The sequence below is a fragment of the Oncorhynchus kisutch genome, linkage group LG30, assembly GCF_002021735.2.
Source record: "Oncorhynchus kisutch isolate 150728-3 linkage group LG30, Okis_V2, whole genome shotgun sequence".
NCBI classification, from domain to species: domain Eukaryota; kingdom Metazoa; phylum Chordata; class Actinopteri; order Salmoniformes; family Salmonidae; genus Oncorhynchus; species Oncorhynchus kisutch.
This window is the reverse complement of record NC_034203.2, coordinates 16,805,636-16,823,665: the sequence shown is the minus strand read 5'-3', so window position 1 is coordinate 16,823,665 and position 18,030 is coordinate 16,805,636. Positions and strand designations below refer to the sequence as shown.

The following is an 18,030-nucleotide window of genomic DNA, read 5'->3' as shown; positions in this document are numbered from 1 at the left end:
TAATAAGAATACACTATATTGTAAGTGATGGGCATCTTTGTTAAAGTTGGATTTCTCAAAATAGGCCTTTTTTTTATTTAAGCAGGAAGCTGTTCTATTTAAATTAACTTTCATGTTGCAGAACATAGATATTCTCACTCACTCACTCACTCACTCACTCACTCACTCACTCACTCACTCACTCACTCACTCACTCACATACACACACAAATTATAACAATTAAATTAATTGGTGAGATTTTGGAGTGATTGGTGATAGGGCTATCTTTCCATAACGAATATTGGTAAGATATCCTAATATTTAGAAATGACCCATTTATTGTGAGTGTGCGTGCTGTGCTTGCCTTGTCCGCGCTTTATATCACCTTCGACAGTTCCAAACTTGACCAGCGGGTGGAGGCCGTTCCCCAATCCCTGGGTGAATCTCTTGCTCCCTGCTCTAGTCTCGTCTGGGAACGTCGAAATAGAGGGAGAAAGACTAAACAGGTGGTCAGAAATACAAGCGAACAATGTCGTCCCTGGAGATAAGGTGAAAGATCGTTCGGTCTCATCTCTTTAAGGATTAAAAACCACAGAAACTTCATGTTTCGGCTGACGTTCAAAGAGAGAATTTATCGTCGGTTTACCTCCGAATCTGGGCAAAATATATCGGATATTAAACTATGAAAGTGACGGTGTGTTTTGGAAGGACTAGGGTGGTGGTACCGTGCGGAGATGGAAATATTAAAGTCCATACTCTCATCCAGCAAGCCGTCATGAGATACAAAAAAGCCATTGCAAAGGTACGTCGCTGTTACTTTGGATCACGCGTTTGTTTCAAGTGTTCATAGCGGATTGGAAACAATGGTGCAAAATGCCTGGAGCGAGTGTCGAACGAACATGTCGCAGATTTGTAACAGCGATGAAAGGGAAATGTACATCAAAGATTCGGAACTAAAACAATGATTTTTCTATAAATTCGGCTGAGTTGTTGATGTTGAATGATGCATCGTCATAACTGGTCGAGCCCTCTGCAAACCCCACAAAACTTCCTTTTGGACTTCACCCTTTCCCTACCATAGTGCATGGAAAGATAGTAGATGACTACTAAAATGTAGCGTTAACTACCGATCTAATAGGGATATAAAATGCAAACCTAATGAGGTGGTCTATAAGTAGAGGATAAGGATGCTAGCTAGCTAACTAGTTAGCTAACAATCCGAGATTTGATTCCCTGAGAGTTGTTAGCAAACAGTCAGCTAGCTAGCTAGTTAGCACCAGCATACTGCAGGATCGCATTCTAGATTTTGAAATGGTGTACTAGATAAAAAGCATAACGTTTCGTATCGATTTCATGCCTATTGGATAGCCTACATTTTCACCTGCACCCGTTTCTCTTTGTTCCTCTTGCTAATTATCCTATTATGTTAAGATGGCTAAGAAGCTGTAGCTTGCTAGGCTAACTATCAGTCAAGGAAGAAAGCTTTAACAAATAGTATATCTATTAGGGATGTGCATCTTTCCTTTTCAAGACGATTCGATACGTGTCTAGATACATACTTTTTAGTTTGAAACGATTCGGTTTGATTAGGGAATGAATCCATGCGGTTCGATACGATTCAATGCAGTAACATTTGTTGCATAAACACATTCATTTTCTATTCTAAATTTCAGTCTGCAGATGATGGAGCTCATGAACTGGGCTTCTCTGTGTGTGTACATGATGAGTATGTACTGTTGGTGTAAACTATTCAGACTGCTTCACTTTCCCTACATTTTGTTACGTCTATTTAAGGTTCCACAGTTGACAGTGCATGTCAGAGCAAAAACCAAGCCATGAGGGAAAAGGAATTGTCCTTAGCGCTCTGAGACAGTCACAAAGTGATGTTTAGTCACTTTCCAACGTTGTTGAGGATAGCTTGTTGTCAGGCTCAAAAATCCTAAATTTTTCCCGGGTGGCCACCAATTTTTCAACCCTTGTATTTGCTTCAGATCCACAAAGTCCCTTCCACCAGGTGGCTGATGAGATATGTTGGCACGACTGCCATATTGCATCTCCATCCCATAGCCCTTGCTTGAAAGTGTACTTTGCCAGACTGCGAAGAACCTTGCCCTCATCCAGGCCAAGGTGGCGAGACACGGTAGTGATGACACCATAGGCCTTGTTGATCTCTGCACCAGACAGGATGCTCTTGCCAACATACTTGGGGTCCAACATGTACGCTGTGGTGTGTATGGGCTTCAAGCAGAAGTCTGACATTTTTGATGTATTTCAGAACTGCAGTTACCTCTGCTTGGAGCAACAGTGAAGTGGGCAGGGCAGTATGGATTTCTTCTCTTACATCTGCAAGCGGAGTCTGAACATCAGACAGGATGGCATTGTCTCCCTCAATCCGTGCATTGGCTACTGCTATAGGTTTTCAGGCTGCTTACCACTCTCTCCCAAAATACAGCATCCAGGACAATCCTCTTTATGGGTTCTGTCCATATTGACAGACTGATATGGCCATTTCTTGGAGCGACTCCTTCCCCTCTAGGAGACTGTGAAACATGATGACTACACCATCCCAATGGGTGTTGCTGGGCAGCTTCAATGTGGTGCTCTTATTCTTCCCACTTTGCTTGGTGAGGTAGATTGCTGTTATAACTTGATGACCCTTCACAGACCTTAGCATTTCCTTGGCTTTCTTGTAGAGTGTATCCATTGTTTTTTGTGCCATGATGTCCTTGAGGAGCAAATTAAATGCATGAGCAGCACAGCCAATGGTGTGATGTGAGGGTAGGACTCCTCCACTTTAGACCAAACAGCCCTCATGTTTGCAGCATTGTCTGTCACCAGTGCAAATACCTTCTGTTGTCCAAGGCCATTGATGACTGCCTTCAGCTGATCTGCAATGTGGAGACCGTAGTGTCTGTCCATTGTCTGTGCTTTTGTAGAATACTGGTTGAGTGGTGGAGATGTGGTTAATTATTCCTTGCCCACGAACATTCAACTACCCATCAGAGATGATTGCAAGGGGTTGGAGGGGTGTATGCTGGGCAAAGAACATTCAGAAATCTCTTCCAATACACATTGCTGTGTGCATCAGAGGTGAACCCAGTTGCATACACAGCTCGAGCAAGACATTCATCAGCATTTCTCTGACTACGTTCCTCCATTGAGACAAAAAAAACTTCTGATTCCAGGAGGACCATGAGCTGTTGCTATCGATAAGGTGTCTGATTCATCATTTTCACCTCGAATAGAAGTAGAGGGACTTTTGTCAGAGGTTGGTTGTTGTGAGCGCTGAGGGAAATGTATGTACTTGGCAGATGATTCTGCATCTTTGTTGCATTCTTCACATATGATTTGGCACAGTATTTGCAAATGTACACAGCTTTTCCTTCTACATTAGATGCAGTGAAATGTCTCCACACATCAGATAGGGGCCGTGGCATTTTCCTGTAAAGATTAGAAGAAGAAAATTGTAAAAAAAACAAATACAATTCCACGTACAGATAAATAGTTGAGCAGTTAGATTAAACAACTCCTTTTTAAGATGTATTAAAACAGGTGAATTAACACTCTGTTAGCAAAATCCCAGGGTTAACTTCCCATGGAAAACTTCCGGGAAATTTACCGGAAAGTTTCCGACCCTTTGCAACCCTACAGACACATCTCAACATCAACTGTTCAGAGGAGACTGTGTGAATCAGGCCTTCATGGTCGTATTGCTGCAAAGAAACCACTAAAGGACACCAATAAGAAGACTTGCTTGGGCCAAGAAACATGTGCAATAGACATTAGGCCAGTGGAAATGTTTCCTTTTTGTTCTGATGAGTCCAGATGTTTGATTTTTGGTTCCAACCGCCATGTCTTTGTGAAACGTGCCTTTTACTGAGGAGTGGCTTCTGTCTGGCCACTACCATAAAGGCCTGATTGGTGGATTGCTGCAGGGATAGTTGTCCTTCTGCAAGGTTCTCCCAGGTTCATGGTCACCTTCTTGACCAATGGTTCTCGCCTTGGTTTGTTTTAATTTTGTCTCAAGTGGTTGAACTGGAAGTGGAAGAAGCTTAGTTGGGCCTCATGCATCTTGAGTGCAAAAAGCCCCGGAGGATGCAGTTATAAATGGTACTGTTGACTATTACATTGTGCAATTTCTTACCATATGATGGTTGTACTGGCATGCCTGGACAGCTGAGAGCAGGATAACAGGTTACATTTGATTGCCCAGTTTTGGGAATGTCAATTTGTTGATACAGTACCAGGCTATTTGATTCACTTCCACAGAATGTTCATTTTCCCACTAAGACAGGAGGAGACGAGCAGAAACGTTGTTTTTGAATATGGCTGCTGTGTGCAGACCATTTTGCAAAGCTTAAGACATTTAAATATATTTAGTGTTTAAGAGCATTGTTAACTAATGTAAAGCTACAATATGTAACTTTTTGGGCGACCTGACCAAATTCACATAGACATGTGAGTTATAGATCTGTCATTCTCATTGAAAGCAAGTCTAAGAAGCAGTAGATCTGTTCCATGTGCGCTATTTCTATGCTTCCCGTTAAGTTGAGTTTTTGCGTCTTTGACTTTCAGTTTTCTACACAAGCTTCAAACAGCTGAATATACAATATTTTTGGTTATGGAAAATATATTTCACAGCGGTTTAGATGTGACAATGATTCTCTACACAATGACTGTTTTGTCACACAAACTGAAATTAGGCGAGCTATTCAAGTTACTGCAACCAGGAAATGGCACAGCAATTTCTCCACATTGCACTTGATTACATTGATATTAGATCTACAGGACCATGAGAATTCCATCAATAAATCCTGCATGGCACAGCGTTGTGTGGAGGAGCAGGCTCATTTTTTTCCATGTTAATAACCCAGATGACATGGTGCAGTGCATGTCTTTTCAATTATTCAGTGAGGTTTGACTGTGGAGTCCTGGAGAAAAATTGGCCTAATCTTATCCCGAGGCTGTGACTGGGAGGCAGACTGGTGTGGCATATCTGGGGGATTCAGCCTGCACTTAGCCTTTTCTATATCAATATAATCCTGCATGTGAATTACTTTGCAGAGTGTGTTGTCAGTGTAGTTTACACATTGGTTAAAGTTTTCCTTTGCCCTCACATCGAAATTCTGTTGGTCTTACCAAACTGACAATCAATGCAATGGTAAGAAACAGACAATAATCGTAACATGCGTAGAAGTCTAACTGAGCAGCCGACCTGATTGCAGAGAGCGAAAAGTGGGGAAATACTGACTGTTCTCAAGCTGAGAGTGAATTGGGCTTCAAGGGTGGAAATGAGGCCCAAAATCAAAGACTCATTATGTGTGCTTTGATCTAAAAACCCAGAGCTCCCTGTGAACTTCTCACCCACAGCAGAAAATAAACCCACCTTAATCGTTTAGTATATAGCTATTGCTGCTGCTGTTGCTCCCGACACTGGCAATTTTAGTTGTGTTCGAGAGCAGTGTGATGTCAAGTGACCGTGTCACAAAACTCTTTGGTCATGGATGTACTAAGGTCAGTATTAATGCCAACTTGACACAGGTTGGCACCCAAATGGCACCATATTCCCTACGTAGTGCACTCAAAAGTAGTCCAGTATAAAAGGAATAGGGTGCCATTTTGAACACTTGCTTAGTGCTCTGGATTTAGCTTAGTTTGGGTGTTCCGGCACTGGTCTGCCGTATAGGACCCTCTCTGGTAACTTCCCTGCCGTTTTATAGTGGAATGCTTCCGGCAGAGAGAGAAACACCAGGCCTTAATTCACCTCATAACTCAATGGATATGCCCCAAATTGCACACTTTTACCTATATTGGGCCCATCAAAAGAAGTGTGGTTTTATATACAGTGCAAGATAAAGTATGTGAACCGTTTGGAATTACCTGGATTTCTGCGTAAATTGGTCATCAAATTTTTATCTGATCTTCTAAGTCACAACAATAGACATGGTGTGCTTAAACTAATAACACACACATTATTGTATTTTTATTGTCTATATTGAATATATAATTTAAACATTCACAGTGTAGGATGGGAAAAGTATGTGAACCCAGAGGCTAATGACTTCTCCAAAAGCTAATTGGAGTCAGTTAACCTGGAGTCCAATCAATGAGACGAGAATGGAGTTGTTGGTTAGAGCTGCCTTGCCCTATAAAAAACACTCACAAAATTTGAGTTTGCTATTCACAAGAAGCATTGCCCGATGTGAACCATGCCTCGAACTAAAGAGATTTCAGAAGACTTAAGATTAAGAATTGTTGACTTGAATAAAGCTAGAAAGGATTACAAAAGTATCTCTAAAAGCCTTGACGTTTATCAGTCCACGTTAAGACAAATTGTATGTAAACGGAGAAAGTTCAGCACTGTTGCTACTCTCCCTAGGAGTGGCTGTCCTGCAAAGATGACTGCAAGAGCACAGCGCAGTTTGCTCAATGAGGTTAAGAAGAATCCTAGAGTGTCAGCTAAAGACTTACAGAAATCTCTGGAACATGCTAACATCTCTGTTGACGAGTCTACAATACGTAAAACACTAAACAAGAATGGTGTTCATGGGAGGATACCACGGAAGAAGCCACTGCTGTCCAAAAAAAACATTGCTGCACGTCTGAACTTTGCAAAAGTGCACCTGGATGTTCCACAGCGCTACTGGATATTCCTCCTAACCATTGTGCAGGTCTGATCCGCAACTACAGAAAACGTTTGGTTGAGTTTATTGCTACCAAAGGATGGTCAACCAGTTATTAAATCCAAGGGTTCACATACTTTTCCCAACCCTGCATTGTGAATGTTTACACTGTGTTCAATAGACATGAAAACGTATAATTGTTTGTGTGTTATTAGCTTAAGCAGACCCTGTTTGTTGTGACCTAGATGAAGATCAGATCACATTTATGCAGAAATCCAGGTATTTCCAAAGGGTTCACATACTCTTGCCACTGTAGGGAATAGGGTTCCATTTCAGACACAACCCAGGTCTTAATTCACCTCATAAGAAGAAATGGTGTTGACCGACTGCCATTGCTTTTCTTGGAACCTTTTTCTTTTTGTCCTGTTCTTGAACAAAATCCTCAGAAACCGTACGTTGTTCAGATGGAATATTACTGCTTCTGACAAGACTAAAGATCGAGTAGCCTGTATTGAGTCTGACATCCACGGAGTGTAACTTTTTTTTGACTGTGTTGTTTCAAATCCTGATGTGACATGTATGCCATTAGGCCTAGTATTGGGGTACAGGAAAAACACTCAGACCACTTGTTGACAGCGTTTCCTTTTCATTGTCTGTGCTGGGTGTGAAAGGATGAAATGTCATCTTCCTCACGCCTGTGCTTAGTCAAACCTATAGGCCTACTCGATATTGTGCAATAAGAATTGAGATGAGTTGTTTTGGGTTTGACTGACAGCCTAATTATTGCAACCACCAAAAGGAATAGGTTCCATTTGACGGGCTTGCCCAAGGGTATAATTTAATTTTGATCTGATTTGCAATGCCTCAGGATGGGCATGTGATTGTGAGAAGAACGAGTTGTTGCGCTGGTCATGTGCATCACACACTGTCCTGCACCACTTAGATAACGCCATATGATCAAAGTCTATGCAGCCGTTCCAATCAACGTTCAAACAAGACTATCCAAGGCAATGGCTCAATTATGGACTTGTTCTTGTTATGTTCTAGCTAGAGGTCGACCGATTATGATTTTTCAACGCCGATACTGATTATTGGCGGACAAAAAGGCCGATAGCGATTAATCGACCAGTTTTTAAAATTTATTTTATTTATAATAATGACAATTACAACAATACTGAATGAACTTAATATAATCAATAAAATCAATTTAGCCTCAAATAAATAATGAAACATTATTTCAATTTGGTTTAAATAATGCAAAATCAAAGTTTTGGGGAAGAAAGTAAAAGTGCAATATGTGCCATGTAAGGAAGCTAACGTTTAAAATTCCTTGCTCAGAACATGAGAACATATGAAAACTGGTGGTCCCTTTTAACATGAGTCTTCAATATTCCCATGTAAGAAGTTTTAGGTTGTTGTTGCATTTGTATTTCATTAACCTTTGACTATCGCATGTTCTTATAGAAACTTTAGTATTGCCAGTGTAACAGTATAGCTTCCGTCCCTCTCCTTGCTCCTCCCTGGGCTCGAACCAGGAACACAATGACAACAGCCACCCTCGAAGCAGCGTTACCTATGCAGAGCAAGGGAAACAACCACTGCAAGTCTCAGTGCGAGTGACGTTTGAAACGCTATTAGCTTGCGAACTAGCCAGCCATTTCACTTCGGTTACACCAGCATCATCTCGGGAGTTGATAGGCTTGAAGTCATAAACAACACAATGCTTGAATCACAACGAAGAGCTGCTGGAAAAACGCAAAGAAATGGCTGTTTGAATGAATGTTTACGCGCCTGCCTTCTGCCTACCACCGCTCAGTTAGATACTTGTATGCTCAGTCAGATTATGCAGGACACGCTAGATAATATCTAGTAATATCATGAACCATGTGTAGTTAACTAATGATTATGATTGATTGTTTTTTATAAGATAAGTTTAATGCTAGCTATCAACTTACCATGGCTTACTGCATTCATGTAACAGGCAGTCTCCTTGTGGAGTGCAACAAGAGGCAGGTCGTTAATTGCATTGGACTAGTTAACTGTAAGGTTGCAAGACTGGATCCCCCGTGCTGACAAGGTGACAATCTGTCGTTCTGCCCCTGAACGAGGCAGTTAACCCACCGTTCCTAGGCCGTCATTGAAAATAAGAATGTGTTCTTAACTGACTTGCCTAGTTAAATAAAGATTAAATAAGGGTGTAATTTTCTTTTTTTAAATCTGCAAAATCGGTGTCCAAAAATTCAGATTTCCAATTGTTATGAAAACTTGAAATCGGACCTAATTAATCGGCCATTCCGATTTAATCGGTCGACCTCAAGTTCTAACCTACTCCAAATACTGTAGAGTAATTATTGACATCCCACAGTCCACAATGTGTTATGAGTCCATAGAATGTTGCTAGCCTTGCTACCAGTCTGTTGGTGTTATCTTACCACTTCCTGTCATGCCAAACAAACAGGTAAGGTGTGGTATGATGCCACATTTATTGGTACCCAGGCTAGGATGTTGCACATTTTGTTGCTGAACTGTTTGATCTCTGTCACAGCAGGGCTGTGTGAGACAGTGGCCTGGCTTCCAGCTCCAAAAACGGGCACAATGCTGGATTAAAAGCTTGTGTGATTATGTGTGATGATCCCTGTGGCAATGACTCTGCCCTGCACTCTATGCCCTATCTCATGCAATGCTTTTGACCAGAGTCCTTTGGGCCCTGGTCAAAAGTAGTGCTCTAAAAAGGGAATAGGGAGCCATTTGGGACATAGCCCTTGACCACAGGCTCACTGTGGAGTCAACCACTGAAGCATGACTTTGGCAAGCATTCTCTGAATAGTTTCCACCATATATCTTATACCAGTGACAGAGGTTCCTTTTTAACTCCATGAAGGGAAGTGAGCAAACATCATTGAGGTGGAAGTTGGGTTTCAAATCATTACTTTATTCCTCAAAAAATGTGTCATATGATTAAATATTTGATTGCAGGGCGTTTTTTAATAGCGTAGTAGGTTTTGCGTCCATGACGATTTTCACCAGTTTCCTGCTGCGTGCAAGGTACTGACAAAAGCGGTCATATATTTGAATTTACAGCTTTTGAACACATGATGTGTTCATGAAAAGCCCACACGTACGTTAGTTCGGTCCCTGTGAAGGAGAACATGGTGTGTTGTAGAGGTCGACCGATTATGATTTATTTTCACCACCGATACCGATTTATTGGAAGATAATAAAAAAAACTATATATATATATATATATAAATAACCACTGAAGCATATATGACTTTTTTTTAATAAATAAAATTGGCCGATTTAATCGGTATTGGCTTTTTATATATATTTATATATATATATATATATATATATATATATATATATATATATATGTCGACCGATTATGATTTTTCAACGCCGATACCGATTATTGGCGGACCAAAAAGGCCGATAGCGATTAATCGGCCGGTTTTTAATTTTTTTATAATAATGGCAATTACAACAATACTGAATGAACACGTATTTTTACTTCATATAACACATCAATAAAATCTATTTAGTCTCAAATAAATTATGAAACATGTTCAATTTGGTTTAAATAATGCAAAAACAGTGTTGGAGAAGAAAGTAGAAGTGCAATATGTGCCATGTAAAGAAGCTAAGGTTTAAGTTCCTTGCTCAGAACATTTGAAAGCTGGTGGTTCCTTTTAACATGAGTCTTCAATATTCCCAGGTATGAAGTTTTAGGTTGTAGTTATTACAGGACTATTTCTCTCTATAACATGTGTTCTTCATATACCTTTGACTATTGGATATTCTAATAGACACTTTAGTATTGCCAGCCTCGGGAGTTGATAGGCTTGAAGTCATAAACAGTCATAAACAGCGCAAAGCATTGCGAAGAGCTGCTGGCAAACAGCAGTAAAGTGCTGTTTGAATGAATGATTACGAGCCTGCTGCTGCCTACCACCACTCAGTCAGACTGCTCTATCAAATCATACACTTAATTATAATATAATAATGCACAGAAATACGAGCCTTAGGTCATTAATATGGTCAAATCCGGAAACTATCATTTATTCTTTCAGTGAAGTACGGAACCGTTCCGTATTTTATCGAACGGATGGCATCCATAAGTCTAAATATTGCACAACCTTCAATGTTATGTCATAATTATGTAAAATTCTGGCAAATTAATGACGGTCTTTGTTAGGAAGAAATGGTCTTCACACAGTTCGCAACGAGCCAGGCGGCCAAAACTGCTGCATATACCCTGACTCTGCTTGCACAGAACGCAAGGGAAGTGACACAATTTCCCTAGTTAAAATAAATTCATGTTAGCAGGCAATATTAACTAAATATGCAGGTTTAAAAATATATACTTGTCTATTGATTTTAAGAAAGACATTGATGTTTATGGTTAGTCACACGTGCTTTTTTTGCGAATGCGCTTGTTAAATCACCTGTTTGACGAAGTAGGCTGTGATTCAATGACAAATGAACAGGCACTGCATTGATTATATGCAACGCAGGACAAGCTAGATAAACTAGTAATATCATCAACCATGTGTAGTTAACTAGTGATTATGTGAAGATTGATTGTTTTTATGAGAAGTTTAATGCTAGCTAGCACCTTACCTTGGCTCCTTGCTGCACTCGCATAACAGGTAGTCAGCCTGCCACGCAGTCTCCCCGTGGAGTGCAATGTAATCGGCAACAACCAGTGTCCAAATGCAGATTACCGATTGTTATGAAAACTTGAATTCTGCCCTAATTAATCGGCCGACGTCTATTGTGTTGTCATTAGTGAACCAGCAGCTGTTCAGGTCTGTGGCCCAATGGCCCAGATGGAGCCCTATTCCCTTTATAGTGCACTACTTTTGACCAAAGCCCTGTGGGGTCAGGTCAAACGTAGTGCATTTTATGAATGGAAGAAGGTGCCATTTGGGACGTAACCTAGGCCTCTTAATGGAGAGGTGATTTGTACTGATGTGAGGCATGAGCCATAGCCAGCATCACAGTTTAGTTCTGCCTTCCCTGAGAGGCATTGCTCATACTTTAGGCATGTGCTATTAAAATGGACATTTACATACAGTAGTTCTCCTGGGGCTAGGGCTGTGGCGGTCACACACTTTCGTCAACCGGTGATTTTCAAGCAAATTGACCGTTAATTAATATAAACACATTTAGCATCTTATGGCTTTCACATTCAGCCTACTAGCCACTGATGCAGACTCTCTACATTTAAAAAAAGTATAATAAATCCATGTAATATATTCTACATCTTCATAATAAATCTATTATTTATTTTAGACAGTTCTAAATAAACATGATGTGATGAAAATGTAGTCTATTTCAGAAGAACAGAATAGCATACACTGAGTTGTCCTTATGTTAGGTCCTGATCTGGCTATGCCAAATGGCTGTGGCCTACACATCCATTTAGCAGACAAGATTGGCTTAGAATTCCATGGCTGGAGTGCGGTTAACAAAGAAGTAGGTACTGCTAATTGCCATGATTAAATGGTCACGTGGAATTTGACTGCCTTCATGACTCGTAACCGCCGGTGTGGTGGTAATGCGGTCACCGCAGCAGTCCCTACCTGGGGCCATAATCTAGGATCAGGTCCCCCTTCTTATTCATTCTGATTTAATAGGTAAAATTCACCCTAGATTAGTACTCCTACTCTGAGACTATGAATACAGGCCCCGATTGAAACAATTTGACTGCCATGGGAACTGGGCATGCTACAGGAAGTGACCAAGTAGTAGGGATTATTAGGTCTCCTCCAGGAGAGGGCATCTGTAAGGGCAGCGCTCGTGGCCTCCTGGAACATTGTTAACGGAAATCGAAGTCATAACACTTCATAACATGTGCGTAAGTGGTTTACAGAGTGCTATGCAAACAGATTACTTGCAACCTGGCAGAGATCCAGTCAGCTGAGTTTTTGCACCATCCTTGGCCGCCAAGCCCGCCATGTGATTCAAGGTCTAGTTGCATAGCTACATATGGTCCATGGCCCCATGAGGGCTCCATGGGAAACAAAACAGGCCAATGAGTGGCATATCTTTTCGTGTGTGCCCATGTCTCGTCTAGTGGTGGCTGGTAGCACTTTTAAATTCCATGACTGCTCTTGGTTTCTGTGAGTTGAATACTGTTCCATTCATTTACATTCCAGTCATTTACTATGATGACCCTTCCTCCCCACACCAGCCCCCACTACGGGACACTTATAACACTTTACAAGGCTTTGTCTTGATGGGAAGAAATTTCATTTTTGCCACTGCTGAGAAGCTCTACCTTTTTTACGGTATTCTTCCATAAACCGAGCAAGAGCTTTTATGACATCTGCTCCCTGCTTTGCTCTCTGAGGTTATTGCACATCTTCATCCACCTTTTGTCAGATGCATAACTGTCTCGCAAGTGGTTCGGTGCTCATCTCCAGATGCTCCGAGCGAGTTTGTTTGAGAACAAGGTTCTCCAGGAGCCTCCACAGAAGTGTTTGAGGAACGCCACTGGTATGTTCCTGAAGCTGGTGGTCTGTTTGGCCTAACCCAGGCATGCAGAAGACAGCCATTGCTGAAGCAACTCCCAAGTTTGAATCCCAGCAGGCTTATTTGGTCTCCTTGAAGCATTAACAGTGGGATTACATTTTTGTTGGTGTTTCTATTTCTTCATCAACAATCTATGTCTAGCATTGGCCATTGGTGTTGGAACTGGTTTTCTTGCTACAGACATCTTCATGTTGAGGTTATAAAGAAATGGAGCCTAAGTTCAGGTTGAATTTAATCAGAGGATCATTGCTATTCAAGCCTCAAGAACATTCAAATGGTTCCGGAACAGGATCCTTATTCTGAGGAAGCCAAGTATAACTTGATAGTGGCAGCAGACGGCAACCTACACCCATTAGTGCACTACCTTTGGCCAGAGCCTATGTAGGGAAAAGGGTTCCACTTCGGATTCAGACACATTTCTCCCAGAATTTACCAGAAACTTGGTAGAGTATTGTGTCAATGAGACTATTCGTATGGGTCTTGGGTAACATTAAGCTGGCTTACTATGAAATTTAACCAGGTGTCAGTTTGGCTTGGTGGATATGGAGTGTAGGACCATAATGAACATTTTGAGGACCACAATGGAAATAAGCCTTCCGCCTTTATTTTGTATTATCCTCGATAATGTTAGTACTGTTGCTAGGCTGGAGCAACTGTCTATGTAGGCAACTATTAATTCTCATATCATATGCTTTTACCTATAGTATTATGGGCCCTGGTCAAAAGTAGAACGATATGTATAGGGAATAGGACGCCATTTGGGATGGAACCCATCTCTAGTTTTGTTCCCCCAGCTCCATGAATGTGTTCTTCAGAAGCACGTCTCTGTGGGGATGCTGGCCTGTTCTGAGCTCTCCATAACCGAAAACCCTCTCTGAAATGTCAAGGCCTAGTGTGTGGAACACCGAGCACAAGGAGAGGATTGTCTCAGAGGAATGTCTGGCCATTTGAATAAACATCTCCACATGGCTCAGATGTACTGTACAAAAGATTCCTTTCCACAAAAAAACAAATCCACTCATGAGATTTGATTTGTTTCCATTCAATACCCTTTAGAGACTTCTTGCACAGACATCTGGTCAAAAGTGCTGCACTATTTAGGGAATAGGGTGCCCTTTGGGACGCAGACAATTTGTCTACTACACACACACACACACACACACATACAGTTGAAGTCTGAAGTTTACATACACCTTAGGCAAATACATTTAAACTGTACTTTACCATTCCTGACATTTAATCCTAGTAAAAATTCCCTGTTTTAGGTAAATTAGGATCCCACTTCATTTTAAGAATGTGAAATGTCAGATTAATAGTCGAGTGATTTATTTCAGCTTTTAAGTCTTTCATCAGATTCCCAGTGGGTCAGAAGTTTACATACACTCAATTAGTATTTGGTAGCATTGTCTAAAAACTGTGTAACTTGGGTCAAATGTTTCGGGTAGCCTTCCACAAGCTTCCCACAGTAATTTGGGTGGCTTTTGGCCCATTCCTTCTGACAGAGCTGTTGTAACTGAGTCAGGTTTGTAGGTCTCCTTGCTCGTACACACTTTTTCAGTTCTGCCCACAGAGTTTCTATAGGATTGAGGTCAGGGCTTTGTGATGGCCACTCCAATACCTTGACTTTGTTGTCCTTAAGCCATTTTGCCACAACTTTGGAAGTATGCTTGGGGTCATTGTCCATTCGAGAGACCCATTTGCGACCAAGCTTTAACTTCCTGACTGATGTCTTGAGATGTTGCTTCAAATATCCACATAATTTCCCTTCGTCATGATGCCATCTATTTTGTGAATTGCACCAGTCGCTCCTGCAGCAAAGCGCCCACACAACATGATGCTGCCACCCACGGGTTGATATACTTGAAAAAAGGTGTTCTTCGGCTTGCAAGTCTCCCCCTTTTTCCTCCAAACATAACGATGGTCATTATGGCCAAACAGTTCTATTTTTGTTTCATCAGACCAGAGGACATTTCTCCAAAAAGTACTGTCTCTGTTTCCATGTGCAGTTGCAAACCGTAGTCTGGCTTTTGTATGGTGGTTTTGGAGCAGTGGCTTCTTCCTTGCTGAGCGGCCTTTCAGGTTATGTCGATATAGGACTTGTTTTACTGTGGAAATAGATACTTTTGTACCAGTTGCCTCCAGCATCTTCACAAGGTCCTTTGCTGTTGTTCTAGGATTGATATGTACTTTTCACACTAAAGTGCATTCATCTCTAGGAGACAGAACGCGTCTCCTTCCTGAGCGGTATGGCGGCTGCGTTGTCCCATGGTGTTTATACTTGCGTACTATTGTTTGTACAGATGAACGTGGTACCTTCAGGCATTTGGAAATTCCTCCCAAGGATGAACCAGACTTGGGGAGGTCTACAATTTGTTTTATGAGATCTTGGTTGATTGCTTTTGATTTTCCCATGATGTCAAGCAAAGAGGCACTGAGTTCGAAGGTAGGACTTGAAATACATCCACAGGTACACCTCCAATTGACTCAAATTATGTCAATTAGCCTATCAGAAGCTTCTAAAGCCATGACATCATTTTCTGGAATTTTCCAAGCTGTTTAAAGGCAGTCAACTTACTGTATGTAAACTTCTGACCCACTGAAATTGTGGACAGTGAATTATAAGTGAAATAATTTGTAAACAATTGTTGGAAACATTACTTGTCATGCACAAAGTAGATGTCCTAACCGACTTGCCAAAACTATAGTTTGTTAACAAGTTTGTTAACAATGTTAACCATGTTTGGAGTTGTTGAAAAATGAGTTTGAATAATTCCAACCTAAGTGTATGTAAACTTCCGACTTCATCTGTATATATAGCAGGAGCTCGACTACAGAGTTCTCCTTTCTGACAGATACTTGATGATTGCCCTTTTGGCAGAGCAGCAGAGGCATGGTCTGTATCCCAAATGCACCCTATTCCCTAAATACTACTTTTGACCTGAGCCCAATGAGCCCTAATCAAATGTGGGACCCAGCCATGAGGATTTGAGCTTCGTTCCCTGGGGACTGCACCTCTGAGGTTGAGGCCAGACTGCAGTTATTAAAGCATAACCTAGCCCAGACATCTGTACAAAACCACAAATGCATGTTGATATCTGCAGAATGGTTTTCTATGACAGGTTAACTTGGAGGGATTTGATTTAAATCCATATATATTTTTAGGATGTCTTCCAGGGTGTGTTGTGACTGGTTGGACGGCAATTCTGATGTCAGACTCTCGGAGTGAGTGGGTACACAACAGATCAGGCCCACCCTTTCCATATTCTCTTATTCTTTAGGATTTAAAAGGCAAACTGTTTCTAAATCAGCACCCGTGATGCATGCGGCCTCAAAAAATGTCCTCATAACAACACAGACCAGATGAGAGCTCTGTTACTGGTTGCCCTCCGATGGGACATGCTGTGTAAAGCATATGCTGTTGAACAGGAAAAGCTGCTCTCTCTCTGTTTGACCAGGCGATGATGTAAGTGTGCGTCATCTTCCCACTGTACCATGCCGCAAAGCTGCCAGAAAACCAACTGCGTGCAATGCTTCCTGAGAGCGTTTCTGCTCTTCTCTCTGCAGCCAACTTTGTTTCTTGTATAAACTCTGGTACTGTCGTTTTGTTTGTAAAATTGTGCTCCTGTAAACATATGTATGCCAGTATGCTGAGTGAAGCAGAGACTGTAGTAATATGTCATCCAATTGACATTTTAGCATGGGCCACCCACATCACTGATGGACATAATATATTTCCTGGGTTTCCCCAATTGATTTATTTTTAGCAGAGGTGGCAACCATCATGAGGGGGAAGTGGCGGCTTGCGGGGTTGGGGGCATGGCTTAAATCCCTCCAGAATTGGCGGCAGAGAGAAAAGTGTTTCCTGCAGGTTTTTCCATTGAGCTGAGAGAATGTTTCAGTGTAAAGCTAATTTCCTGCAGTTCTACACATTTTGCCATTGTTCATTGCGTCTCGCCATGCCCAAAATATTCCTAAATTCTTTGTTTTTAGAATTTTCGATTCTCTAGCTTTTATTTTGGTGGTTTTGTAGTTCTCCAAGATACTATTATTAAAAAAATATGTTGGCCAGTTATCTTTTCTACATTTCTGGTGTTGCGCCGCGACTAAATGAATACAGTGGAAACACTGTCATGGATGCTGATTGGTTGACAACCGTGGTATATCAGATGGAGGTCGACCGATTAATCGGAATGGGCGATTAATTAGGGCCGATTTCAAGTTTAAATAACAATCGGTATTTTTGCGCACCGAGGGTCGCTTTTTTTACGCCTTTATTTAATCTTTATATAACCTTTTTTCAACTAGGCAAGTCAGTTAAGAACACGTTCTTATTTTTGATGACGGCCTAGGAACGGTGGGTTAACCGCCTCGTTCAGGGGCAGAAAGACAGATTTTCACCTTGTCAGCTCGGGGGATCCAATCTTGCAACCTTACAGTTAACTAGTTCAACGCTATAACGACCTGCCTCTCTCTCGTTGCACTCCACTGAGACTGCCTGTTACGCAAATGCAGTAAGCCAAGATAAGTTGCTAGCTAGCATTAAACTTATCTTATAAAATCAATCAATCAATCATAATCACTAGTTAACTACACATGGTTGATGATATTACTAGATATTGTCTAGCGTGTCCTGCGTTGCATATAATCTGACTGAGCATACAAGTATCTAGGTATCTAACTGAGCAGTGGTAGGCAGAAGCAAGTGCGTAAACATTAATTCAAACAGCACTTTCTTTGCGTTTTGCCAGCAGCTCTTCGTTGTGAGTCAAGCATTGCGCTGTTTATGACTTCAAGCCTATCAACTCCCGAGATGAGGCTGGTGTAACCGAATTGAAATGGCTAGCTAGTTAGCGCGCGCTAATAGTGGTTCAAACGTCACTTACTCTGAGA

At 41.4% G+C, this 18,030-nt stretch overlaps 1 protein-coding gene across 9 annotated transcripts in view; it reads left to right on the top strand.

Moving 5' to 3' along the window:
- Positions 1 to 398: 398 nt before the first annotated feature.
- Positions 399 to 18,030, top strand: part of LOC109874536 (partitioning defective 3 homolog) — a 239,563-nt gene continuing 221,931 nt past the window's right edge. For 6 of the 9 annotated variants that reach the window (XM_031809817.1, XM_031809814.1, XM_020466487.2 and 3 more), the window contains exon 1: positions 400 to 782. In XM_031809817.1, the coding sequence (XP_031665677.1) occupies positions 663 to 782 (120 nt within the window). In that variant the 5' untranslated portion in view covers positions 400 to 662. Of the gene's footprint in view, positions 783 to 18,030 lie in introns of all 9 variants that reach the window. The other 3 variants (XM_031809815.1, XM_031809812.1, XM_020466486.2) reach the window with 1 other exon arrangement.